This window comes from Rhinolophus sinicus, linkage group LG10, assembly GCF_036562045.2.
Source record: "Rhinolophus sinicus isolate RSC01 linkage group LG10, ASM3656204v1, whole genome shotgun sequence".
In the NCBI taxonomy this organism is placed as follows: Eukaryota; Metazoa; Chordata; class Mammalia; order Chiroptera; family Rhinolophidae; genus Rhinolophus; species Rhinolophus sinicus.
In genome coordinates this window covers 76,009,969-76,031,595 of record NC_133759.1, presented here as the reverse complement: position 1 = coordinate 76,031,595, position 21,627 = coordinate 76,009,969, and the positions used below count along the sequence as shown (strand labels likewise).

The 21,627-nt window shown below is 34.6% G+C and overlaps 1 protein-coding gene across 6 annotated transcripts in view; it reads left to right on the top strand.

Annotated features, from left to right (window-relative positions):
- The window catches only part of AFF4 (ALF transcription elongation factor 4), a 68,126-nt gene that overhangs the window by 18,675 nt on the left and 27,824 nt on the right, over nucleotides 1–21,627 (top strand). For 2 of the 6 annotated variants that reach the window (XM_019756073.2, XM_074313505.1), the window contains exons 2-6: nucleotides 2,468–2,559; nucleotides 3,024–3,150; nucleotides 5,874–6,668; nucleotides 8,052–8,096; nucleotides 12,046–12,132. In XM_019756073.2, coding sequence (XP_019611632.1) covers nucleotides 3,028–3,150; nucleotides 5,874–6,668; nucleotides 8,052–8,096; nucleotides 12,046–12,132 — 1,050 coding nt within the window. In that variant the 5' untranslated portion in view covers nucleotides 2,468–2,559; nucleotides 3,024–3,027. The remainder of the gene's footprint in view (nucleotides 1–2,467; nucleotides 2,560–3,023; nucleotides 3,151–5,873; nucleotides 6,669–8,051; nucleotides 8,097–12,045; nucleotides 12,133–21,627) is intronic. The other 4 variants (XM_019756072.2, XM_019756074.2, XM_074313506.1 and 1 more) reach the window with 3 other exon arrangements.

Here is a 21,627-nt window from a genome sequence, read left to right as displayed (position 1 = left end):
AGAGCCCCTTCAGGCTGGTTCCTGTACCCTTTTGATAGGTCTCCATCTGTTTTGGAGCATTTTCTTGCTGTTACAACAAGATGTTGTAGGCTCACTTTGCATTTTAAATCTCTGCAGCATCCTTGGAATTAGCGATTTCACCAAGAAGTCCTGTTTCGTTTTAGTGGAGAGTGATACTGGAAATAAAAATTTGGGTGTGCAAGATGCTTCTTTCTACTGGGATGTCACTGCTCCTAGATTCTTTCAGACAGAGCGAGCGGCCATGTTAGTTTGTTTGTTATACAAGCATGAATTCATAACTATTTCTAATATCAAATCCCCAAAGGTTTTTTCTTACTCCATTCTATTTGTATCTCTTCTTTCTCATAGTAAGATCCTTAATTCCCCAAAAGTCTCAATATAGCTACTCATTTGCTCAGTCTGATAGCAATGAAATTTCTACACCATCATCACTACCAACAACAAACCTAAGTTGAAGATTTCTTTGCATTTCTTTTTGTCTGTAGACTGTTGTTTATAATTGTTTGTAATTAATGTATCAGCTTAAGTATTTGATGGGTGCTTAAAACAATTTACCTTAAATAATTAAAATTTTTAGCTGAATACCATATACATAACCTTCCTGCTTACTTGATAATTTTCTTTTAAAAATTATTTTATCTAGTCCCACAGATTTTTGTTGTGATGTATCATTTGCTAATTTTAACTGAATCCTGTTTCAGTACAATAGTTGCACGTATCCTCAGGGATATGCTATAAAATAGTTTTGCCTGTACAGCAAAGATATACTTCAAATTGACTCATACTGAAATTTCATGTTAATTTTAGGGGAGCTCAGGTTACTGGAATTATTGCTTTTGGGGAAACTTTGTTTTGTCTTAGGCAGAGATATTGATGTTCAAAAACACAGCAAAAATGGAGCCTATATATTACATGCGAAAATAAGTCAGATTAGAAAAATAATAGAGAATAAGAGCTACAACTGTGATATTAGTTCTCATAAGCAATCAGTTAATTTAGTTCTGAGCTTCTTGGCAGCTTTGTTAAAAGAGGAAATATTCTGTCGGATGACTTTCATTGTTTGAATTGTATAATAGGAGGAGTTTTATTGTGGAAATCGTATGGATGCAATATATGTACAAGTGTTTCTTCTGTGATTATTTTAGTACTATTGAATATGTAAATTAAATCATAGTTTAAAGAAGGCGTTTCTGTGGTTTTCTGATCTTTCAGGAATTGAATTTAGGAAATACAGGAAATTGTTAGTTAACATGTCCTTTAGACTCTGTCAGATACGCAAACTTTGTATGTTACCGCACCATAGCTCAAGAGATCTATTTGAAACTTGACTGTTAGTGATATACAGTTATTACTTGCTTCAAGTGAGCTCTGAATACCGAAATGTAGATCTTTTATAGTTTTTCATTTTTCTAAATTTTTTAAATTTAAAAAAAATTTTTTATTGGGGAACAGTGTGCCCCTCTAGGACCCATCAGCTCCAAGTCAAGTCATTGTTTTCAATCTAGTTGTGGAGGGCGCAGCTCACAAGTCCATGTGGGACTAGAACTGGCGACTCGGGTGCTAAGCACTGCACTCTAACCAACTGAGCCAACCAGCCGCCCGTTATAGTATTTATTAAAGAAAGATTCAAACACTTTCTGTGGTTCTGTGTGGTGCTAAGTACTAGGGAGACCAAAGAAAACACACACTATTTCCATACCTCAAAATAGCTTATATTCTTGTCATTAGAAAATTGTACAAATAAGAAACAACATGAATACACATTTGGAACCCTTAGAAAAAATTTTAAAATATTAAATTGCTTTAATATTTAATATTTGCAAGGTACTAATTGTGCAAATCAGGAAGTTTTATCTTTGAATGTTTACTTGCACTGTTTTAACCACTTATAAAAATCCTCAAGAGTATATTGGTTTTGCTCTCCATTCTAATTTTACAACTATAGGTCCCCCAATATTGATAGACTTTAATTTTCTGATTAGATTCTATTTATGAATCGTAAGTCTAGAAATGCTGCACAAGTGTAACCTGATTTTTCCCTTTGGCCTCCAACAGGAGTTTGTTTGTTTGTCTTTAATCAAAACTGGGACAGATGGTTTACTCTATCTCTAGGGAAATGTATTGCAGAGTCCCTGATAATTCCTTGTCCCAGGGTTCGAAAACCTTTTTCATTACTATCTATTTAACCAAAATCCCTGCTGCTGTAAATAAACTTACTTTCCTTAGTTTGTTCTTAGAGAAAATACAACGTACTGTCATGAGTATAGGAATGACACCCTCATTTTTCCCTCCACCCCCAAAAGACTTTTCTTTTGCAACATAATTTCGACTACTGTTACTAACCCAAGTTAATGTTAGATTCTATTGCTGAAAGCCTCACTTTTGCCATTTATTGAGGTGTTAATTGAAATATTAATGTATTTAGAGCAGAAATGTCGTTTTTTAGGGAATCTAGAACAACAGCAAAGCTGAGGTCAAACTGCCATAAGGATGGACACCAAGGAAGCTGTGTTTGGGACAAAAAGAAATCAAGATAAGGTAGATGCAAAGTAGAGAAAAGCACTGGACCCTGGGGGGCGGGGTGGTAGGTGGGAGTGGGTTGTGTGCCGCTACTGGCAAAGAATAGTTAGCTTTCTGCTGAGGAGCCACCAAAGGCTTATAGCACACACTAAGGATTTGGGTTTAAGTACTACCTTCCCTCTGAATGTATCAGTGTTAGCTGACGTTTAGCTAGCAGAATGCGTTAAAAGTTGGTAAGGTTAAGGTTTTAGTGGGTGGATCCTAATATTCTGGGCTGTTGTTGCCTGTCTGCATAGTTGTGGAAGACAGTGTTGGTATTAGCTGATAAAACCATTGCCAGAACCCAACTTCAGCACTAATGCCTGTTATTACTTGGAAGTCAAAAGGGAATCTCCGATTGAAGGATTAAACTGACAAAATCAGTACAGAGCATTCTTTTTTTCTTTTCTTTTGTGATGTAAAGATTGCATTTCTCTCTATAGCAACATGAACCGTGAAGACCGCAATGTGCTGCGTATGAAAGAACGGGAAAGGCGGAATCAGGAAATTCAGCAGGGCGAAGACCCCTTCCCACCCAGCTCTCCTCTCTTTGCTGAGCCATACAAAGTTGTAAGTTGTCCTTGTTTGAATGTTTTTTCCCCAATACCATGACATTTTTTGCTTTAGAAATGTTTAAACTTGAATTTTTATATGAGAAAAGAGTTATTATGTATACATTTTAACATTTTTCCTTTCTTCTAAGTAGAATGTACTTTGTTGGGCTACTTTCCATTGGTGTATAACATGGATGCAGAAAAGTGTACAAATTGTGTTACAGCTGAAAGAATTTTCACAACATGAATAACCTTGTATAATCAGTACCTAGATCAAGAGTATTACTGTCGTCCTCATCCACACCCCCCAATTACTACCCTATACTTTTGGAAGTGTAGTCTGCATTAGCTTAAACACTCATCTCTGGATTCCTGGCTCTACCACTAACTGGGCAGGCATTTCACCTTTCTGAGCCTTGGATTAAATTAAAATTTTGTGAACCAATCTGTATCATCTGATGTTTCCTAGGTTCTTTGGATATAACATCAAAGATGAATATATTTCATAGTCTTTTGTTTTTCCCTATTTTTTTGCCATTTGCAGTGACTTAATAGTATGTTTGCATAAATATACTTTCAGTATCAATCTGGTTCTGTCTCTGTTATCACATACTAAATTCTCTGATTTTCTTTCTAATGTACTTAATGCGTAATTAACAATCAGATTTAAATTAAAGCTCGTTGTCAGAGATGTTCAAAATGAACCCATTGCTATTTTTTATAACTGCTGTTGTGCTTGGTTTGGGATTACATAAAACACTGGATGGTACCACTTCTCATGCCTCTAACGTAGCTGTAATGGCCACAAATGTCTTCCTAATATTTGATTGAGCTTGGATTTCATTTGAACTGCTTTTACATTTTAAACCTTATATGTGTATAATAGCTATAATACTATATATTGCAGCAGTATTGACAATTGTGGGCATATATTATGAGATTGAGAGTTAGCTTTTTTCTGATGAAATATAAACATAACAAATGTCTCCTGAGTTTTTACCATTATAACATTTGGTGTTTGTAGAAACCATCTATGAGATGTATAAAGGCCATTTATTCAGAGCTTTTAAGGATTTTCCAATTAAAAGCAGTTATACTGACATCATTTGTAGGAGTATAACACGAAACCTGAGATTAGGGATTAGGGATTACGAAAAACAGGAGTCCTGTCCAGAATCCTCTAATCATATTACCATTTATTTTGTAATTACATTGTAATGAATTGGATTTTATTTCTAATCTTGATATTGTCTATAAATTGCTGTAAATCGCTGACCTCTCATTTAGTAGAGATCAGACTAATTTTCAAATAATTTAGTCAGTCAAATAATTTAGTCATGAATCAAGTCATTTTTGATTCATGCCAACCTCAAAGTAAATAGTGGTGGCTCAATCTTTTTTTTTTTTTTTTTTTTTTTTAAAGATTTTATTGGGAAAGGGGAACAGGACTTTATTGGGGAACAGTGTGCACTTCCAGGACTTCTTTTTTCCAAGTCAAGTTGTTGAACTTTCAATCTTAGTTGTGGAGGGTGCTGTTCAGCTTCAAGTTGTTGTCCTTCCAGTCTTAGTTGTGGAGGGCGCAGCTCAGCTCCAGGTCCAGTTGCCGTTTTCTAGTTGCAGGGGGCACAGCCCACCATCCCTTGAGGGAGTCGAACCTGCAACCTTGTGGTTGAGAGGACGCGCTCCAACCAACTGAGCCATCCTCCAACCAACTGAGCCATCCGGGAGGTCAGCGGCAGCTCAGCTCAAGGTGCCGTGTTCAATTTTAGTTGCAGGGGGCGCTGCCCACCATCCCTTGCGGGAGTCGAGGAATTGAACTGGCAGCCTTGTGGTTGAGAGCCCACTGGCCCATGTGGGAATCGAACCGGCAGCCTTCGGCGTTAGGAGCACAGAGCTCTAACTGCCTGAGCCACCGGGCCAGCCCAGTGGTGGCTCAATCTTGATTTCCTTTTCAATGTAATTAGTAAACTTTCTCTCATGTATATGAATATGAAAGAGTCCTAAAGCTTGTAGACATCTTGGACCTTCTTATTATCCAAAAATAATTCTTGAAGCTATTGCCTTCAAATGTTGGAGCATTTATTGGTCAGAATTATTAGCCAGGATTTAAAATTTTTATCAATGGATTTTCCATGCTTAATTTGTTGTTAGGACTTTTGTTAACTTGATGAGTCAAAAATGACAAAAGAATTAAAGTAAAACAGTCAATTGGGTATAACTTGTTTCACTAAATTTTTGTTTGTGCTTCTAACTATAACATTGAATTATAAGGGATATAATGTTTTCCCAGACTGTCAGTGTATGAGTATTGGCTAATCTGCTGGCCTCGAACTTAGTTAAATAAAGGCAGATACTTTTCCTGGTCTTCAAAAGATTTTCACTACTGTTCCATTATATTTACTGGTGAAATTGAGATCTTTTTCCTCCTGGAATATTTTTTTTTTCTTGCAATAAGTCTTTATTTTTCATACAAGGTCCTCCTGGAATCTATATATTTCTCAGTATCCTATAGAATGTTTATATTTTAATGTTTTAGCATGAATAGTTTTTACTTTCAGTTCACTTTTTCACCATATATATTATATATTTGGAGTTTTCTTTGAGGTGTTAACCTTAAGATATGAGATAAGGCTTCCCTCTGGAAAGCCCCTTTCCATTTGAAGTTTGGAAAGTCATGTTAGAAGCATCTTTTATTTCCAGTTATGCTAACTGTAAAATTTATTTTACATTTTTTTGTAGACTAGCAAAGAAGATAAGCTATCAAGTCGTATTCAGAGTATGCTTGGAAACTACGATGAAATGAAGGATTTCATAGGAGACAGATCTATACCAAAGCTTGTTGCAATTCCCAAGCCTACAGTACCACCGACAGCAGATGAAAAATCTAACTCAAATTTCTTTGAACAGAGACATGGGAGCTCTCATCAGAGTAGCAAATGGACACCAGTAGGACCCGCACCCAGCACTTCTCAGTCTCAGAAACGGTCCTCAGGCTTACAGAGTGGACACAGTAGCCAGCGGACCAGTGCAGGTGGCAGTGGTGGTACTAGTAGTAGTGGCCAGCGGCATGACCGTGAGTCATATAGCAGTAGTGGGAGCAGCAGCCGGAAAAAAGGCCAGCATGGATCAGAACACTCCAAATCACGCTCTTCCAGCCCTGGCAAACCCCAGGCTGTTTCTTCATTAAGCTCCAGTCATTCCAGGTCTCATGGGAGTGATCACCATAGCAAGGAACATCAGCGTTCCAAATCACCTCGGGACCCCGATGCAAACTGGGATTCTCCTTCCCGTGTACCTTTCTCAAGTGGGCAGCACTCAAATCAGTCTTTCCCACCTTCACTGATGTCAAAGTCCAGTTCAATGTTACAGAAACCCACTGCCTATGTGCGGCCCATGGACGGACAGGAGTCCATGGAACCAAAGCTGTCCTCTGAGCACTATAGCAGCCAATCCCATGGCAACAGCATGGCTGAACTGAAGCCCAGCAGCAAAGCACATCTCACCAAGCTGAAAATACCTTCCCAACCATTGGATGTAAGTCACACAAGTAGAGCTTTTAACATTGTGACTGTGTGAAGCACTTTACCATGAAATTATTATTGAACTTGAACTCTCTTTGTCTTAATAGTAAAGAATGTAAAAGTTTTAAAAAAGACATGATTGACTCCCATGTGGATCATAGAACTGTTAGCTTTCCCTCTTGGGCAGCAGAGAAAATGTCGCTCACTGTTTTCAAATGTTAAAATGAGTCAGTTATAGAATGAAAGCATTAGTGTTGAATACCTTAGATTTCCTCCTTTTGATTTATGGTATAATACATCTTGTGTTCTTTTTTAAAAAAATTTACAATTTCTATTGTCATAGTGACACTCATGAATGAGACGTGGGCCGTGGTTCGTTGTGGTATATGTTGGGACTTTTTCAGGTCCATGGAGATGGGAATGTGTGGTTTAGATGCTATGATCCCTTTCTCTGATTACACTTAAGGTTTGAGGCAGTTGCTCCAGACTCAGTGGTGGTTTGAAATTTACAGTATTTATGACTGTCTACCAAAACATGATATTCAGGATAACCAAAGAAGTGAGCATTCATTATGAAATAGCTAAATTTTTCTTTTAATACAGTTTTTGCAAGAAAGAGAATTTAAAACTAATGTTAGCAGCTGAAAATCATAACTCAGAACTTAAAACAGCGGGGAAGGGGTCAGGTATAGGTAAAATGCTATTTTGAGAACGTTTAAAAATCTTTCCTGTAGCCTTGAGAAACTCGTTGTTCATGGCATTTGTCATCTAATTATTCCTCTCAAGAGAATAGTAAAATGACAATTTGTTCTTTCTCCAAACAATGTGATCCTTAGAATTAATTAGATTTGAGTTCAAACTCCAGTTCTCTAATTCCTGCTTCAGCCTTAGAATAAAGAACTCCCATGATTTGAGAAAGGTTATGTGAAATATTCATCATGTTCCAGACAAGTAAACATTCAGTAATACTGGTTTTATTCTATTTGTTAGATTATGTGAAATGCTGTATCTCAGTGTGGTATATTTTGTATGTCAATTTTTAATTTTTTTGACAAGATGCTCACCTGAAAAATTACACTTAAAAATTATTTCTATGATTTTTAAAAAACCTTAGAAATAATTTTTTTCAAAAACTATTTTTCAAAAAAGTTTTTGAAAAATGTAAAGTTTTTAAGTCATGTACAGTTTGGTGATTAAAATTTTTCAGTTTTTGGAAAATTTATATTTAGAGAAATTAGTGCAAAGATTCTAGTTAGTGTTCTGATTTGGAATAGTGGGATCATAAGTACTTCTTTAAATTGAACTTCATTTTTAATAATGTGTTAAATCTGTGCAACAAATGATAGAAATCTAGTAATAAATTTCAAATCTAATGTGTGTTTCTTTTCCTCTTAAGGCATCTGCTTCTGGTGATGTGAGCTGTGTGGATGAAATTCTTAAAGTAAGTTGTGTGTGTTTTGTTTGTTTGTTTTTTGAGTAGGTTCAGTCTCTCTTATTTAATTATGATGTCCTGCTACTCTCGTGGCCTCTTCCCCCTCTATTTCACAAAGGACCTGAAGCAGTAGATTGCTCACATGTGTGACTTGATTATGTCTGTCAAAAATAATGAGTCTGTTCTGCTTATATTCATTCTTAGATTCTTAATCACTTGGTTTGTTTACTATTTGTCCTCAAAGAGCTGTTTTTTTTGTTCTATTTTTGTTTTTAAGTAAAACAAATTTCAATCTTAACAGCGTCCCTTGAAAAGAGAAAGAAACCAAATAGAACTGTACTTTCTCAGCTTAATCAGTTAGTAATTTGAAGTGCTAAACAACTCAATAGTTATCAGTCACACCATCACATTGAAAATAGCTTGCTTTGTAATTTATCTGTACATACTGGTCAAATCTTACAATGAAAGACCTCCTTTCAGTACTGCAAAAACATTTTGAGTGTTTAATGGAATATGTCTAAAATTGACATGTGACCAAAAAGTACATTCCTCTATTGGGAAAAGACAAAGAGAAAATCCAGTGAATTAATGAGTGACAACGATTGCTTTTGATTCACTAGAGAAAAACCGTCAGTCACATATTGTACTTTTTGCAGAAGATCCTGAATTTTTGTGTCTATACTTGGATTTCATTATGGATACCTTTGAAAGACTGCTTTCATGGGCTGCTTTCATTTTTATTCTTCCTTCCTATGGTCCACTATAATCTCTTACCTTTACCATTCTGCTCTACCTATTCTCTAAGGTCATTACCTTCCCCTTCATCGGGGGCTTCATTTGAGTTCTCTACTCTTTTCCCCTCTTTTCTTCTGGAAACATCATTCTTCTTTCCTTGACTGTTGTTATGCTCCATTGTTTTTATTTCCCATCCACCTTTCTTGTCTCTCATTCTCTGCCTTTTGGGAACCCTTGTGTCTTAACCTCTTAAATATGGGTGCATTTTCTAGTCTTTACTCTTCTTTCTGCTCTTTCCCTTACTTTTTTTTTTTTTTTTTTTTTGGATCCATGTTTTTGGCTTTTATCTATTAGACAGCTCTGCAGTCTTTCTCTTCTGCCTTGGTATCCTTTGGTTTTGCTTTTTAGCTGGGTCTCCATTTAGATTTCTCCCTGTTTCTTCAGGCTCAACATGTCTAAAGCCATGTTTCTCAGACGTCCTTCTATTAGTAGTACTACCATTCCCCCAGGCTTGTAAGTGTAGAATCCTAATTATCTCTTATTTCTCTCTCATGTCCTGTTTAATCACAAACTACATGTAGACTTTGAAAATTCCTTGAAAATATCCATCCCTTTATTTCCATGTCTGCCACCTTGAGCTTCAATAATCTGCCTTTCTGCCTGCTTAGTCTCCCTGCTCATCTGTCTTCTGCATTGCTACCAAATTCTTGGCTTCAATCCCTTATCTTCATAAATTAATAACCTTCTTAGAAGTTTTCAATGGCTCTCTAAGGCCCATAGAAAGAATAGTGTCCAAATTTGATATTCCAGATCTTCCACAAGCCAGTCCTAACCTTCCCCACTACTGATTGACCGCTTTTGCCAAACTGATTTCCCTAATCCATATACTTTCTTGCTTTTTTACCTTTTTAAGAAAAACTTGCATGGAATGTGTTTCTCTTTCCTCTTCAGTTACATATAGATCCTGATTTTTCTTAGAATCCTAATGAAATCCTTCTTCCCCCTGTATTAGACTATCAGAGACCACAGTGATAAACTTTCCTTTGATTCTCATATAGCATTCATTTTTCAGTCACCATGTATACAAAAAGTCTAAGGGAGCATATATCTTTTCCCCAAATCCTCAACAATGCATGGCATTCTAATATCTGGAAGAAATCTTAGATTTTCTTAGATTTAATTATTTATTTCATGTTATTGACAATTTATTCTACATTTTATATATACAGTGTGGCACATGACCTTGGGTGTAATAGGTGCTCAGTCATTTGGTGATGGAGAGTTAAATAGATTTTTCTATTCAGAGTATTTTCTCATTTGAGGTGTGAAATGCCAACACTGGGAAACCTGGGATGTATGATTTTCTGTTTCCTTTCCCCTTCCCTATGTGCAGTGTGCAAAAAATTTCAGGTCCACATTCCCTTCATGTTTTCTTGATATTTGTAGTTATGCTGTTTCTAGGAACCCATCACAGACTTCAGAAAAAAAATTTAATTAAAAGTAATATATGTTTACTGTGGAGGGAAAAAAGATTTGTTAATTCAAGTCTTACTACTTGAACACCTACTGTGTGTCAAGCACTGGGGGTACAATGTAATTATAATGATAATGTTGCACCCTTTGAGCTGACATTCTAGAGCAGGGTGTAAGAAATAGTCAACTATAGAATATTATTTCGTAAAGTGAAATGCTATTAAAAAGTAAAGCATTGTAAGAGGATAAAGAGCAATTGCAGGGTAGGTGGCTATTTTAGAGGTTCAGGTCGTAGTAAAGTCTGTATCTAGTGCCCTTGTCTGTTGTCTCTTCTGTCATTCAATTGCCCAGAGGCAGCCACTTTAACCATCTTCCACAGAGTTTTTCCTACATAAACATTTACTAGGACGTGGACTATGGTTTGTGTTTGTCACTGAATAATATACTTTGGACATCATTTCATATCAGTAGCTAAATTTCTCATTTTACTCTCTGCTTGGTGTTCCATTGTATGGATGTCTGGTAATTTAATTATTCCTGTGTTGAAATTTTAAGTGTGAGCCCCTTGAACATGTATCTTTCTTTACATAACTGTTTGGGTATAAGGTAAATTCGTAAGTTATACCACTTTTAATTTATTATATTTTCTCAGTATACCTGATGGTTCACTTTAAACTAAATGCCAGAAATAACACTGCCTCCTTATTCTAAGTCTGATACCTCTCTCCACCCTGATCCTCTAAAACACAGATTGTGATCTTATCCAAACTTCCACTTGGACACACTTAACATATGATTAGACAGAAGTTATTGAATGAAATCAGACTTATGGTCTTACCGTGTTTCCCCAAAAATAAGACCTACCCCGAAAATAAGCCCGTTAAGATTGTCAGCCAGACGGATGAATTTAGTATGTTACGACGATGTTCCAGAAGAAGATGATGACTGTATTTGAATAAATGTAGATTGTTGTACATGAAAAAATAAGACATCCCCTGAAAATATGCCCTCATGCGTCTTTTGGAGCAAAAATTAATATAAGACCCAGTCTTATTTTGGGGGAAATACGGTGTAAGACCTGGTCTTATTTTCAGGGAAACACAGTAGTTGTCTGTCTTCCTGCTCATGTACTTTCGATATCTCTCTTCTAATTTTCTCCACCTGACCAAAATGTTCTGTCAGTGAATGGGCCCTGTAGCCAGACTTCCTAGGATTAAATTCTGTGTCCATTACTTACTAAGTATGTGACCTTGAATAAATAATCTCTGTTTCAGTTTCATCCTACATAGAGTTAGGATCATAATGGTACCTACCTCATAATGAGCACTCCATGAGTGAGAGACATGTAGAGCATTTAGCACAGCATCTGGCCCATTGCAGGTACCTAGGAAAGGTTAGCTGCTTTTCTTATTAGCATCCTCCTCTTCCCACTCCCACAGTAAGCTCTTCCTTAGTAGCATTTTACTGTGTGCCTTGTATTTGATTACAGGCTGGTTTCTGTAGCTGTTCACAGGTTTCGTCGTCTTAACACTTAAGCTCCTTGAAGCCAGAGTGTATATTATTTATTTTCCTATTATCTACCCCGTAGTTCCGTGCACACAATTGTGCTTAATTAATATTTACTGATTAAATACGTATACTTTTGGAGGAGCAATCATGAAACCAGCATTTATAATACAAATCTGGTTTTTAGCTGTGTAATTTTTATCCTTGACCTGGTTGAAAACAAACTGTAATAATTACATTTCAGGAGATGACGCATTCATGGCCTCCCCCTCTAACGGCTATTCATACACCATGCAAAACAGAACCTTCCAAATTTCCTTTTCCAACTAAGGTAAGTAAATAAAATGTGTCTTTGATACTGTAAGAAAACTCTTAAATGGCTTGACTAAAATCATATGAATTCAAAATTGTCTTGCCATTCCCATTCTAGTGGGAAACAGACAGTAAAGAAGTAAATAAATAGATAAGTTCAGATAGTGATAAGTGCTATGAAGAAAATAAAACAAGATAGTGGAATCGAGAGTAATTTAGACTGAGATGTATTTGAAAAGCTTTGAAGGCAGTATGGGGAAGAGACTTTTAAGTTTCTTGCAAACTGTTACGGTATTCTAAGCCACAGGTGGTAAGGGCTTCTCAAGCTGTTGTCTGAGAAACTCCTTTATTTCACTAGGACATAGCAACCATATTTATGTCATATGGAAAAAGGTTCCTCAGACAAAAGTTCCATACTCATCTGAAATCAGATTTGGAAATTATTTTACATTAATTTATATTTACGGATATTACACAAGAATATATTCTCTTTGTGGAATTTGACCAGGACCTCTAATGATAGATACCCTTCCCCAGTCCAGCCTCCTCCATACTCTTAGAGCTACTTTCATACATACCTTTGCAAGATTTTCCATAAGCATTTAAATGCATATGTATGTAGTCATTACATATAAGCATTTTCTCCTTTATTTAATTTCTTTACAGATATATTGTTCTGTATTTTTAATCAGTGAGCAATAGGTCTTAGAGAACTTTCCATGTTATTATACATATACGTTATACATAGATTACATATAGATAATATATTACATATAGAGGTATTTCATTTCTTCTAATTGCCTGAGTGTATCTTAGTTTATTTTGCCATTTCCCTTTGGTATTTAAGTTGTTGCCAAGTTTTCATTGCTATAAACATTGTTTTAGTGGATATCTTCGTTCATGCCTTCTTGTGTGCACACAAGTTTCTTTTGGATAAAAAGCAAGAAGTAGAATTGCTGAGCATTTAGATTATATACTTAGTATATAATCTCAAATTCCCTCCATAGTGATTGTACCAGTCAGTACTCCCACTTGTATTTCCTGTTATTCTGCATACTACCATTTGCTAATCACCGATCTTTTGGGTGAAAGATGGCATTCCATTTCCTAGATTGCTAGTGAAATTTATCATCTTTACACATTTATCATCCATTTGATTTCTGTGTGGATGAATTTCCTTTGTCCTTTGGGTTGCATCTTTCACCTATGAGTTTTAGGAGGACTTCTTTGTTTTATGTTGTTTTGTTTGACTTCTGGATTTTAATAATTTCTTCTACATGCTATTAATACATCTCCCAGTTAGAGTCCTTTTAAGTTTTATGGTCTAGGAGATTTTCATTTTGATGAGTAAGTATATTTTTCTTATAGCTTTTGCTTAGTAATGTCTTTAGAAGGCTATTCCTTCCCCAGGATAATAAACTTACCCTCTTATTTTTCTTTTAATGTGATTGAAGTTTTGTTTTCTGTATTTATATTTAGCCCAGTTTATTTTTGTGAATGATGTTAGGTAGAGATGTAACTTTCTGCCCATATATGCACTGTACCACTCCTTTAGTTTTTAAATCAGCTTTATTTACACATAAAAAATACACTTGTATTTAATGTACAGTTTGAATTTTGATAGATATATGCATCTTTGTAACCACCACCCTAATAAAGAATTATAACATTTCATCATCCTCACCACTGGCCCTACACAATTACTGATTTGTTTTATGTCACTATAGATAAGTTTTGCTTTTTCTAGAATTCATATAAATGAAATCCATTCAGTGTTTACTTCTTTTGTATATATGGTTACCTTCTTTTGCTTGGCATATACTTTTGGAATTCTTCCGTGTTCCTTTTTATTTTTGTTCTTTTTATTTTTGAGTTCATTTTTATTTCTGTTGTATTTATCCATTCACCTCTTGAACATTTAAGTTATTTCCAGATTTGGGCTCTTAAGAACAAATTATAAACATTCACTTAACAATCTTTGTGTGGATTTATTGTGTTTTCTCATATGACAAAAAGTAGAATTGTTGGGTCATATGCTGAGTGCATATTAAATTAATACTAAACTGAAAATTATTTTCCAAAGTGACTGTATTGCAGTCCTATTTCTCCCCACTCTCATCCCCCAGAAATGTGTGATAGTTTCATTAGTTCTCCATTCTTGCCTACATTTGGTGTTGTCAGTCAATTTAGTTTTAGCCATTTTTCTGGGTGTGTAGTTACCATGTTTCCCCGAAAATAAGACCTAGCCGGACAATCAATTCTAATGCGTCTTTTGGAGCAAACATTAATATAAGACCTGGTCTTACTTAACTAAAGACCCAGTCTTATTTTACTAAATAGATTATATCACATCACATCATATCACATCACATCACACCAGATCTAATATAATGTAATGATGTAATACCCGGTCTTATAGTAAAATAAGACTGGGTCTTATATTAATTTTTGCTCCAAAAGACGCATTAGAGCTGATTGTCTGGCTAGGTCTTATTTTCGGGGAAACATGGTATCTCATTTTGATTTTAATTTGTATTTCTTTGATGACTAATGATGTTGAATATCTTTATAAGCTTATTGGCTGTTCTTCTGAAGTATCAGTTGAAATCTTTTTTTTTTTTTTTTTGTGGGGAGGTGGAAGTGGTGGGGGTGTTGGTTGTTTGTAGTTTTCTTATAATATCTTTGGTTTTGGTATTAGGATAATATTGGCTTCTTAAAAGGAGCAAGGAAGTGTTCCGCTGATAGCTAGTGATGCTGAGAATCTTTTCATGGGCTTATTAGCCTTTCTGCATCTTATTTGGAGATATATCTATTCAGATAGTTTGCTGATTTTTAAATTGCATTGTCTTTTTATCTTGTCAATGTCAACATAAAAGCTTTCTGGAATTTTGATAGAGATTGGGTTGGATCTATGGATCAATTTGGGGAGAATTCATATCTTAACAGTATTAAGTCTTCTGACCCATGAACAATTATCTTCTCTATTTAAGTATAATTTAATTTCTCTCATTGGTAGTTTTCAATGTCTAGGTCTTGCACATCTTTTGTCAGAGTTGTCTCTTTAAGTATTTCATTTTTTATAGCTATTATAAATGGCATTTTATAAAAAAATTTTAGTATCTGACCTTTCCTTGCTCGTTTATAGAGATACATTTGATTTGCAATTTTTACCTTTTATCTTCCAACCTTGATAAATTTTCTTAATTTTAGTAGCATTTTTACAGATATAATAGAATTTTCTAATTAGACAATCACATCATTTGAATAAAGAGTGTTACAACTCTCATTTAAAACTGGATGCCTCATTTCTTATTTTTGCTTTATTGCACTGGCTAGAAACTCTAATACAGTGTTGAATACAAGTGGTGAAAGTAGGCATTCTTGCCTTATTTCTGATCATAGAAGGGAAAATATTCAGTCTTTTACCATTAAGTATGGTGTTAGCTGTGGAATTTTTGTGGATATCATTTATTAAGTTGAGGAAGTTCCCTTCAATACCTATTTGCCTGAGAGTTCTTATCAGAATGAATTTTAGATTTTAAAACATTTTTTTAAATCTATTGATATAATCATAGGAGTATATTATTGATATTGATATAATCATAAGATTTTCCCCTTTTTGGTCTATAAAATGTGAATTATATTGGTTAAATTTTAAATCAATCTTACATTCCTGGTTAAAACAAACTCCACTGATGTATCATCTGCCTTATATAGTTTTGAATTTGATTTTCAAAAACTTTTTTTTTTTTTTAGAGTTTTAGAATCTATGTTTCTAAATGATACTGGTCTGTAATTTTTTTTCTTTTTGTTATCTTTGCCTGGTTTTGGTATCATAGATGGAGTTGAGAAATAACTCCCTCTGCCTCCATTTTCTGGAATAGTTTGTATAGAATTTATTAAATAAGTACTATTTCTTCGTACTTATTTCTTCCTTAAATGTTTGTTAGAATTCACCAGTGAAGTCCTTTGGGTGCTAAGCTTTCTTTGTAGGACAGTTTTTAGGTAAAAATTAAATTTGTCTAATAGATACACGGCTATTCATGTTATCTATTCCTCCTTGAATGTGCTTTAGTAGTAGTTTACGTCTTTCAAGGAATTTGTCCATTTTATCTACTGATTATTAAAGAGGTCAAATTTATTGGTATACAGTTTTTGGTAATCTCTTATTATGCTTTTTTTTATCTGTTATGATGCCACTTCTCTTATTCTTGTTATTGATAATTTGTTTCTTCTCTCTCTTTTTTCTCTGGCTAGAGGTTTGTAAGTTATATAGATCTTTAAAAAAATGGCTTTGTTTTATCTCCGTTGTTTTTCTTTTTTATTGCATTAATTTCCTTTCTGATCTTTATTACTGTTTTATTCTGCTTTCTTTTGGTTTAATTTTTTCTTACAAAAAAACTCTTAGACGTGGAAGCTAAAGACATTGATTTTGAAGTCTTTTTCACTTTTTAATATAGGCTTTTAGTGCTATAAATTTCCCTCTGTTTTATCTGCAACCCACAAATTTTAGTATGTGTTGTGTTATTTTTATTCAGTTCAAAACTTCCTGATTTTTTTGGGGGGAAGTCCTTCATTGTTCTGTGGGTTATTTTGAAGTGTCATTTCGTTTCCAAATATTTGGAGATATTTTACATATTTCCTGTTAACCAATTTGTGTTTTAATTCCACTGTGGTAAATTTTTCATGTACACTTGAAAAAAAGGTGTATTTTGCCTTTGTTGAATGGAGTGTCCTGTAAATGTCAATTATATCAAGTTGATTTATAATAGTATTCAAGTTTTCTACGTTCTTATTCATTTTAATTCTACTTGTTCTATCAATTATTGAGAGTTAATAGTTAATCTCCAGCTATAATTTTGAATTTGTCCTTGCTTGTTCTTTTCTTTGTACTTTTCAAGCTCTGTTTCTAGGTGCACAAACACTTGGGATTGTTATCAGCTCTAGATGAATTTACCCTTTTAAAAACATTATGAAATGATCCCATTTAATCCTGCTAATATTTTTTGCTACAAAATTTACTTTGTCTCATATTAATTTAACCACTCTAGCCTTCCTGTGATTAGTATAAGTATTGTATACCTTTTTCCATAATTTACTTTTAAGCTCTCTGTGATCTTGTATTTCAAATTCATTTCTTGAAGGTAGCATATAATTTTATCTTGCTTTTTAAAAAAGTCCAGTCTGATACTCTCTGCTCTTTTATTGGGGTATTTAGACCATTTACGTTTAATGTGATTATTAATATAGCTGGATTTAAATTTCCCATTTTGCTTTTTGATATCTACTTGTCACATCCGATCTTTTGCTTTGTTTTGGGTTAATTGAGTATTTTTTATTACATTTCATTTTTGGCTTATTAGTTACAACTGTTGTGTTATTTAATGTTTGCTCCAGAGTTTGTAGAATATATTCTTTTCTATTATATAAGAGCCATTCAACAATATGCCTGCATTTCTCCCTTCCCAACATCTATGCTATTATTTTTGTATACATTTTACTTCCATGAAAATTACAAACCTTACAATATTGTTACTGTTTTTCTCTTAAACAGTCTATCTTTTAAAGAGATTTAAATAATAGGGAAAAAAGCCTTTTGTATTTTCTCATAGTTACCATTTCCTCTGTTCTTCATTCCTTTGTATTTATTCAGATTCCTATCTGTGTCATTTTCCTTCTAGCTGCAGGACTTTCTTTAACATTTCTTTTAGTGCTTGTCTGCTGGTGATGAGTGCTTTTAGCTTTTGTATGTATTTCATCTTTTTTTTTAAAAAGGTATTTTTACTGAATTAGAATTGTAGATTGAAGATGTCGCTCCACTGTCTGGTTTATATTGTTTCTGATATGTGTCATTCTTTGCACATAACGTGTCTTTTTTTTTTTCTCTCTCTCTCCTGGCTGCTTTAAAAAACTTCTTTTTTGTGTGTGTGTCTTTTTCACTGATTTTAAGCTGTTCAGGTATGATGTGTCTTGGTGTGGTTCTCTTCATCTTTCTTATGCTTAGGGTTTTTTTCAAGTTCTTGGAACTTTGGGTTTACAGTTTTTCATCACATTTGGGAAAATTTTGCTACAATTTCCTCAGAATATTCTTTTGTACTCCCTTCTCCCCTCTTCTTCAGGGACTTCAATAACATGTATATCAGGCCTCTTGAAGATGTTCCACAACTCAGTAATGCACTGTTCATGTTTTTCAGTCTTTCATCTTTTGTTATTTCATTTTGGTGAGTTTCTATTGCTATAGCTTCGGGTTCAGTAATCATTTGTTCTGCAGTGTCTAATCTGTTGTTAATCCTATTGAACATAATTTTAATCTCAGAATTACGGTTTTTGTCTATAAATTTGATATGTTTATGTATTTGTTTAGTTACTAAACAGATACTTATAAGTTCTTACTGTGTTCCAGGTATTAGATTTGACAATGTATTCTTTATGAATGACATAAACACTTTTAGTTACAAAGTGGAGGGCAAAAAAATGATTGCAGTAGTCTCAAAAGATATTGGAGACAGTGAACAAACATATAAAAGAACATTTTCTTTTGAGGCGTTGTCTATAAAGAGGAGCAGAGAAATGGGTGATGCCAAGAAGTACCCTTGGTGATGTTGTCGGGACCTTTTTTACAAGATAAAGGATATTTTATCATATATGCCGATCATAATGATTTAATAAAAAGGGAAAAATAAATGATACATGGGAAAGAGAGAAGGTAACTTTGGGAAATCTCCACAAGAAGGGTTGAGATTCAGTGCCAAAGTAGAGGATATTAGCATTAGAATAGAGTACAATTAGGTCATTCTCACAGGAGGGAAACAGAGTGAATGGGTGTAGTTGATGGTAGCTTGGTAGATTTTCCGGTGATAGTTTGGAGCATACTGAAGCTTTTGACTGCCCTTGCACATATTCACTGTATGTTTGGAACAACCCCTGGCAGTGTTTTAGGTGCCGCAGATATAGCACTGAACCATTTAGATGTTGCCCTGTCCTAAGATTGGTATTTAAAGAAGCAATTAGAATAGTGTGTGTCAATACCTAGAATAGTTCCTGGCACATAGTAGCTTTTCAGTAAATGTTTGTGAACTCAATTTGGATATATATACTCAGGTAATTCTGTTTAGGTTTTTTGGCATTTCTGAAACACCTCAGCTGCTTACTCATTATTGGTTCATTTGCTTTTAAAGGCCAGGTTTTACTTTTTTATAGCTCATCTCATTCTCTGAATTTTCAGGGAATACAACTTCATGTGTAATACAGTTTAAAGCTTTATACGTAACTTTAATAGGTCCTTACTTTCCTTAGGTACTTACTTGCACTAACCATATGGACTAGGTCCAGTGAGAGGACAGAGAAGGGACAAAGTTTTGCTACTTCGGGAATTTTGAGATAGTATCCTAGAGAAGATGACACCAACTAGGGTTAGAAAGAGAAGTGTGGGAGTGCCAGACACAGCACAGGGGAAGACGAGCACAACAGAGGACTTCACACCCACCCATCAGTAGAAAGAGCAGTTCGCAGGTGGCCAGTGGTGGGTGAGACGTTGAGTTTATGAACATATTTGGAGAGCTAGTTTAGTGAATCCATATCATTCACTTAAACATTCTCGATCTGTCTCATTTAAAAACAACACAACAACAACAACAACAGATCCTTTTATTCCATGTTGTTCTCCAGTCACTCCTCCTCTTTGCTGTTTTAAACTTAGTAAAGAATTGTTCATATTTACTGTCTATTTTTTGTCCACCTATTCCTCAGTGCAATCTGACCGTGCTCCCACCTTGAATACCTTGCCAAAACCATGTTCATCAAAATCACCAATGGCTCATTTTGGCAATTCCAATTAATGTTTTTCATTTTTTTCTCTTCACTGGGCTTTTCACGAGCATTGAATATTGTTTTAACCTATTTCTTTCTTGTCTCCCACTATACTTTGCTCATTGAGATTTGCTTTGTTTCTCTGGCTGTTCCTTTTTCTCCTCTATCTCTACTTCTACCATTAAAAGTAAGTTTTCCGGGCATTGTTCTGGGTGCTGTAAGAGAATACAGAAAAAGAAATATGTTTTGCCTCAGTGTGCCAAACATTGGGTTGTGGAAATGAAAATACTACAGAAGAAAGAAAAAAGAATTACATATTCCTGATTAATGGGATGTGAAGTTGTAAGCACCAAGCTTAGTCCTAAGTTGTCTTCTCTTTGTAGCCTGTTCCTCTTTATCTACATGTTTCATAAATTTTATCTTAATGAAAGTTTTTATCTGAATTGCAGGTACATATATAACTTGACATTTCTTAGATGTTGAGTTTCAAGTGCCTCTGAGACATCTTGCAGGGAGAACTCATGATTCTCCCTGCTAGTTCCCAACCAAAAAGAAACAAAGAGACAAGCATGGGCGTCTTCTCCTATTCCCTGTCTTAGTGACAGTAGAAAAACCATATAGGAGTGATGTTTGGCACTTCCTTCTGCATTGTGCCCCATAGACTATCACCACGTCCTAGTAGTTTTACCTCCTTTAATGTATTTCAGTTCCATTCATTTTTCTCCATCTTTATTGTTACTATCGTGGTAAATCAGTAGACTCCAAACTGGAAAGCATATACCCTAGTGTTACATGCACTAGAGAATTGATGGTGGTGGCAGGGGGGCAGGGATGTGAAAACTTTATTCTTGTTTTTTAGTTCTAAAAAATCTCTATTTACTTTTCAATCTTAAAAAAAAAAAAAAAGAAAAAGAAACATCAAATAAGTATTGCTTCTCTTGATCTTAATGGCAGATGGCCACATTTTATTTCTGAAATGTGAGGTGTCCCAAGAGAAATTTAGGTCTTCTCAATATGGAAAAGTTGATAGAATTGCTCCTACTCACTTGGTCTTCCTAGCTGTGGCATATTGCGATTTTAAGTGAGCTTGGTTAATATGATTTATAAATTATATTAACTGGTTTTAATTCACCTAATCTTCACTAACGCACAGGTGGCTTAAAAAGATAAACATGCAGTGAAACTACTGAATGAAAGTAACATTAAAATGCATTTTTGAGCAAACAAGGAAATGGCAGAGTTGATATTTTCCTTTTCCTCGTATGAGCTCGTTATCTGCCACAGTACAAAGTAGAAACAAGGGTGCTATAATCAGGGAGGAAAAAGATCTAGATTACCAATAATAGTGTGAATATGCATTTATATTATTAACTTCGTTTTTAGTGTAGAATGAGTTTGTAACTAATGGAATTATGAAAGTATCATGATTCATATTCTTATTTTGAGTTATGTGATAGTCAATTCAGTCCTTAAACGTACATAAAAGTATAGTAAAATTTTACTAAAAACCTCTTTTGAGGTTGCTCCCAGTGTGTTCTATACTTTTGTCCAGAAACTTGGTTTTCTTGCTTCTGTGACAATGACTGAAAGCCAGTACAGAGAGAAAACAGAGAACATACTAAAATGCATTCCTTTATCAGGAAACTAGAGAAACAAGCTTACAGAAAATGTGAAGATTCAGAAAACAAATATTGGAATAAATCAT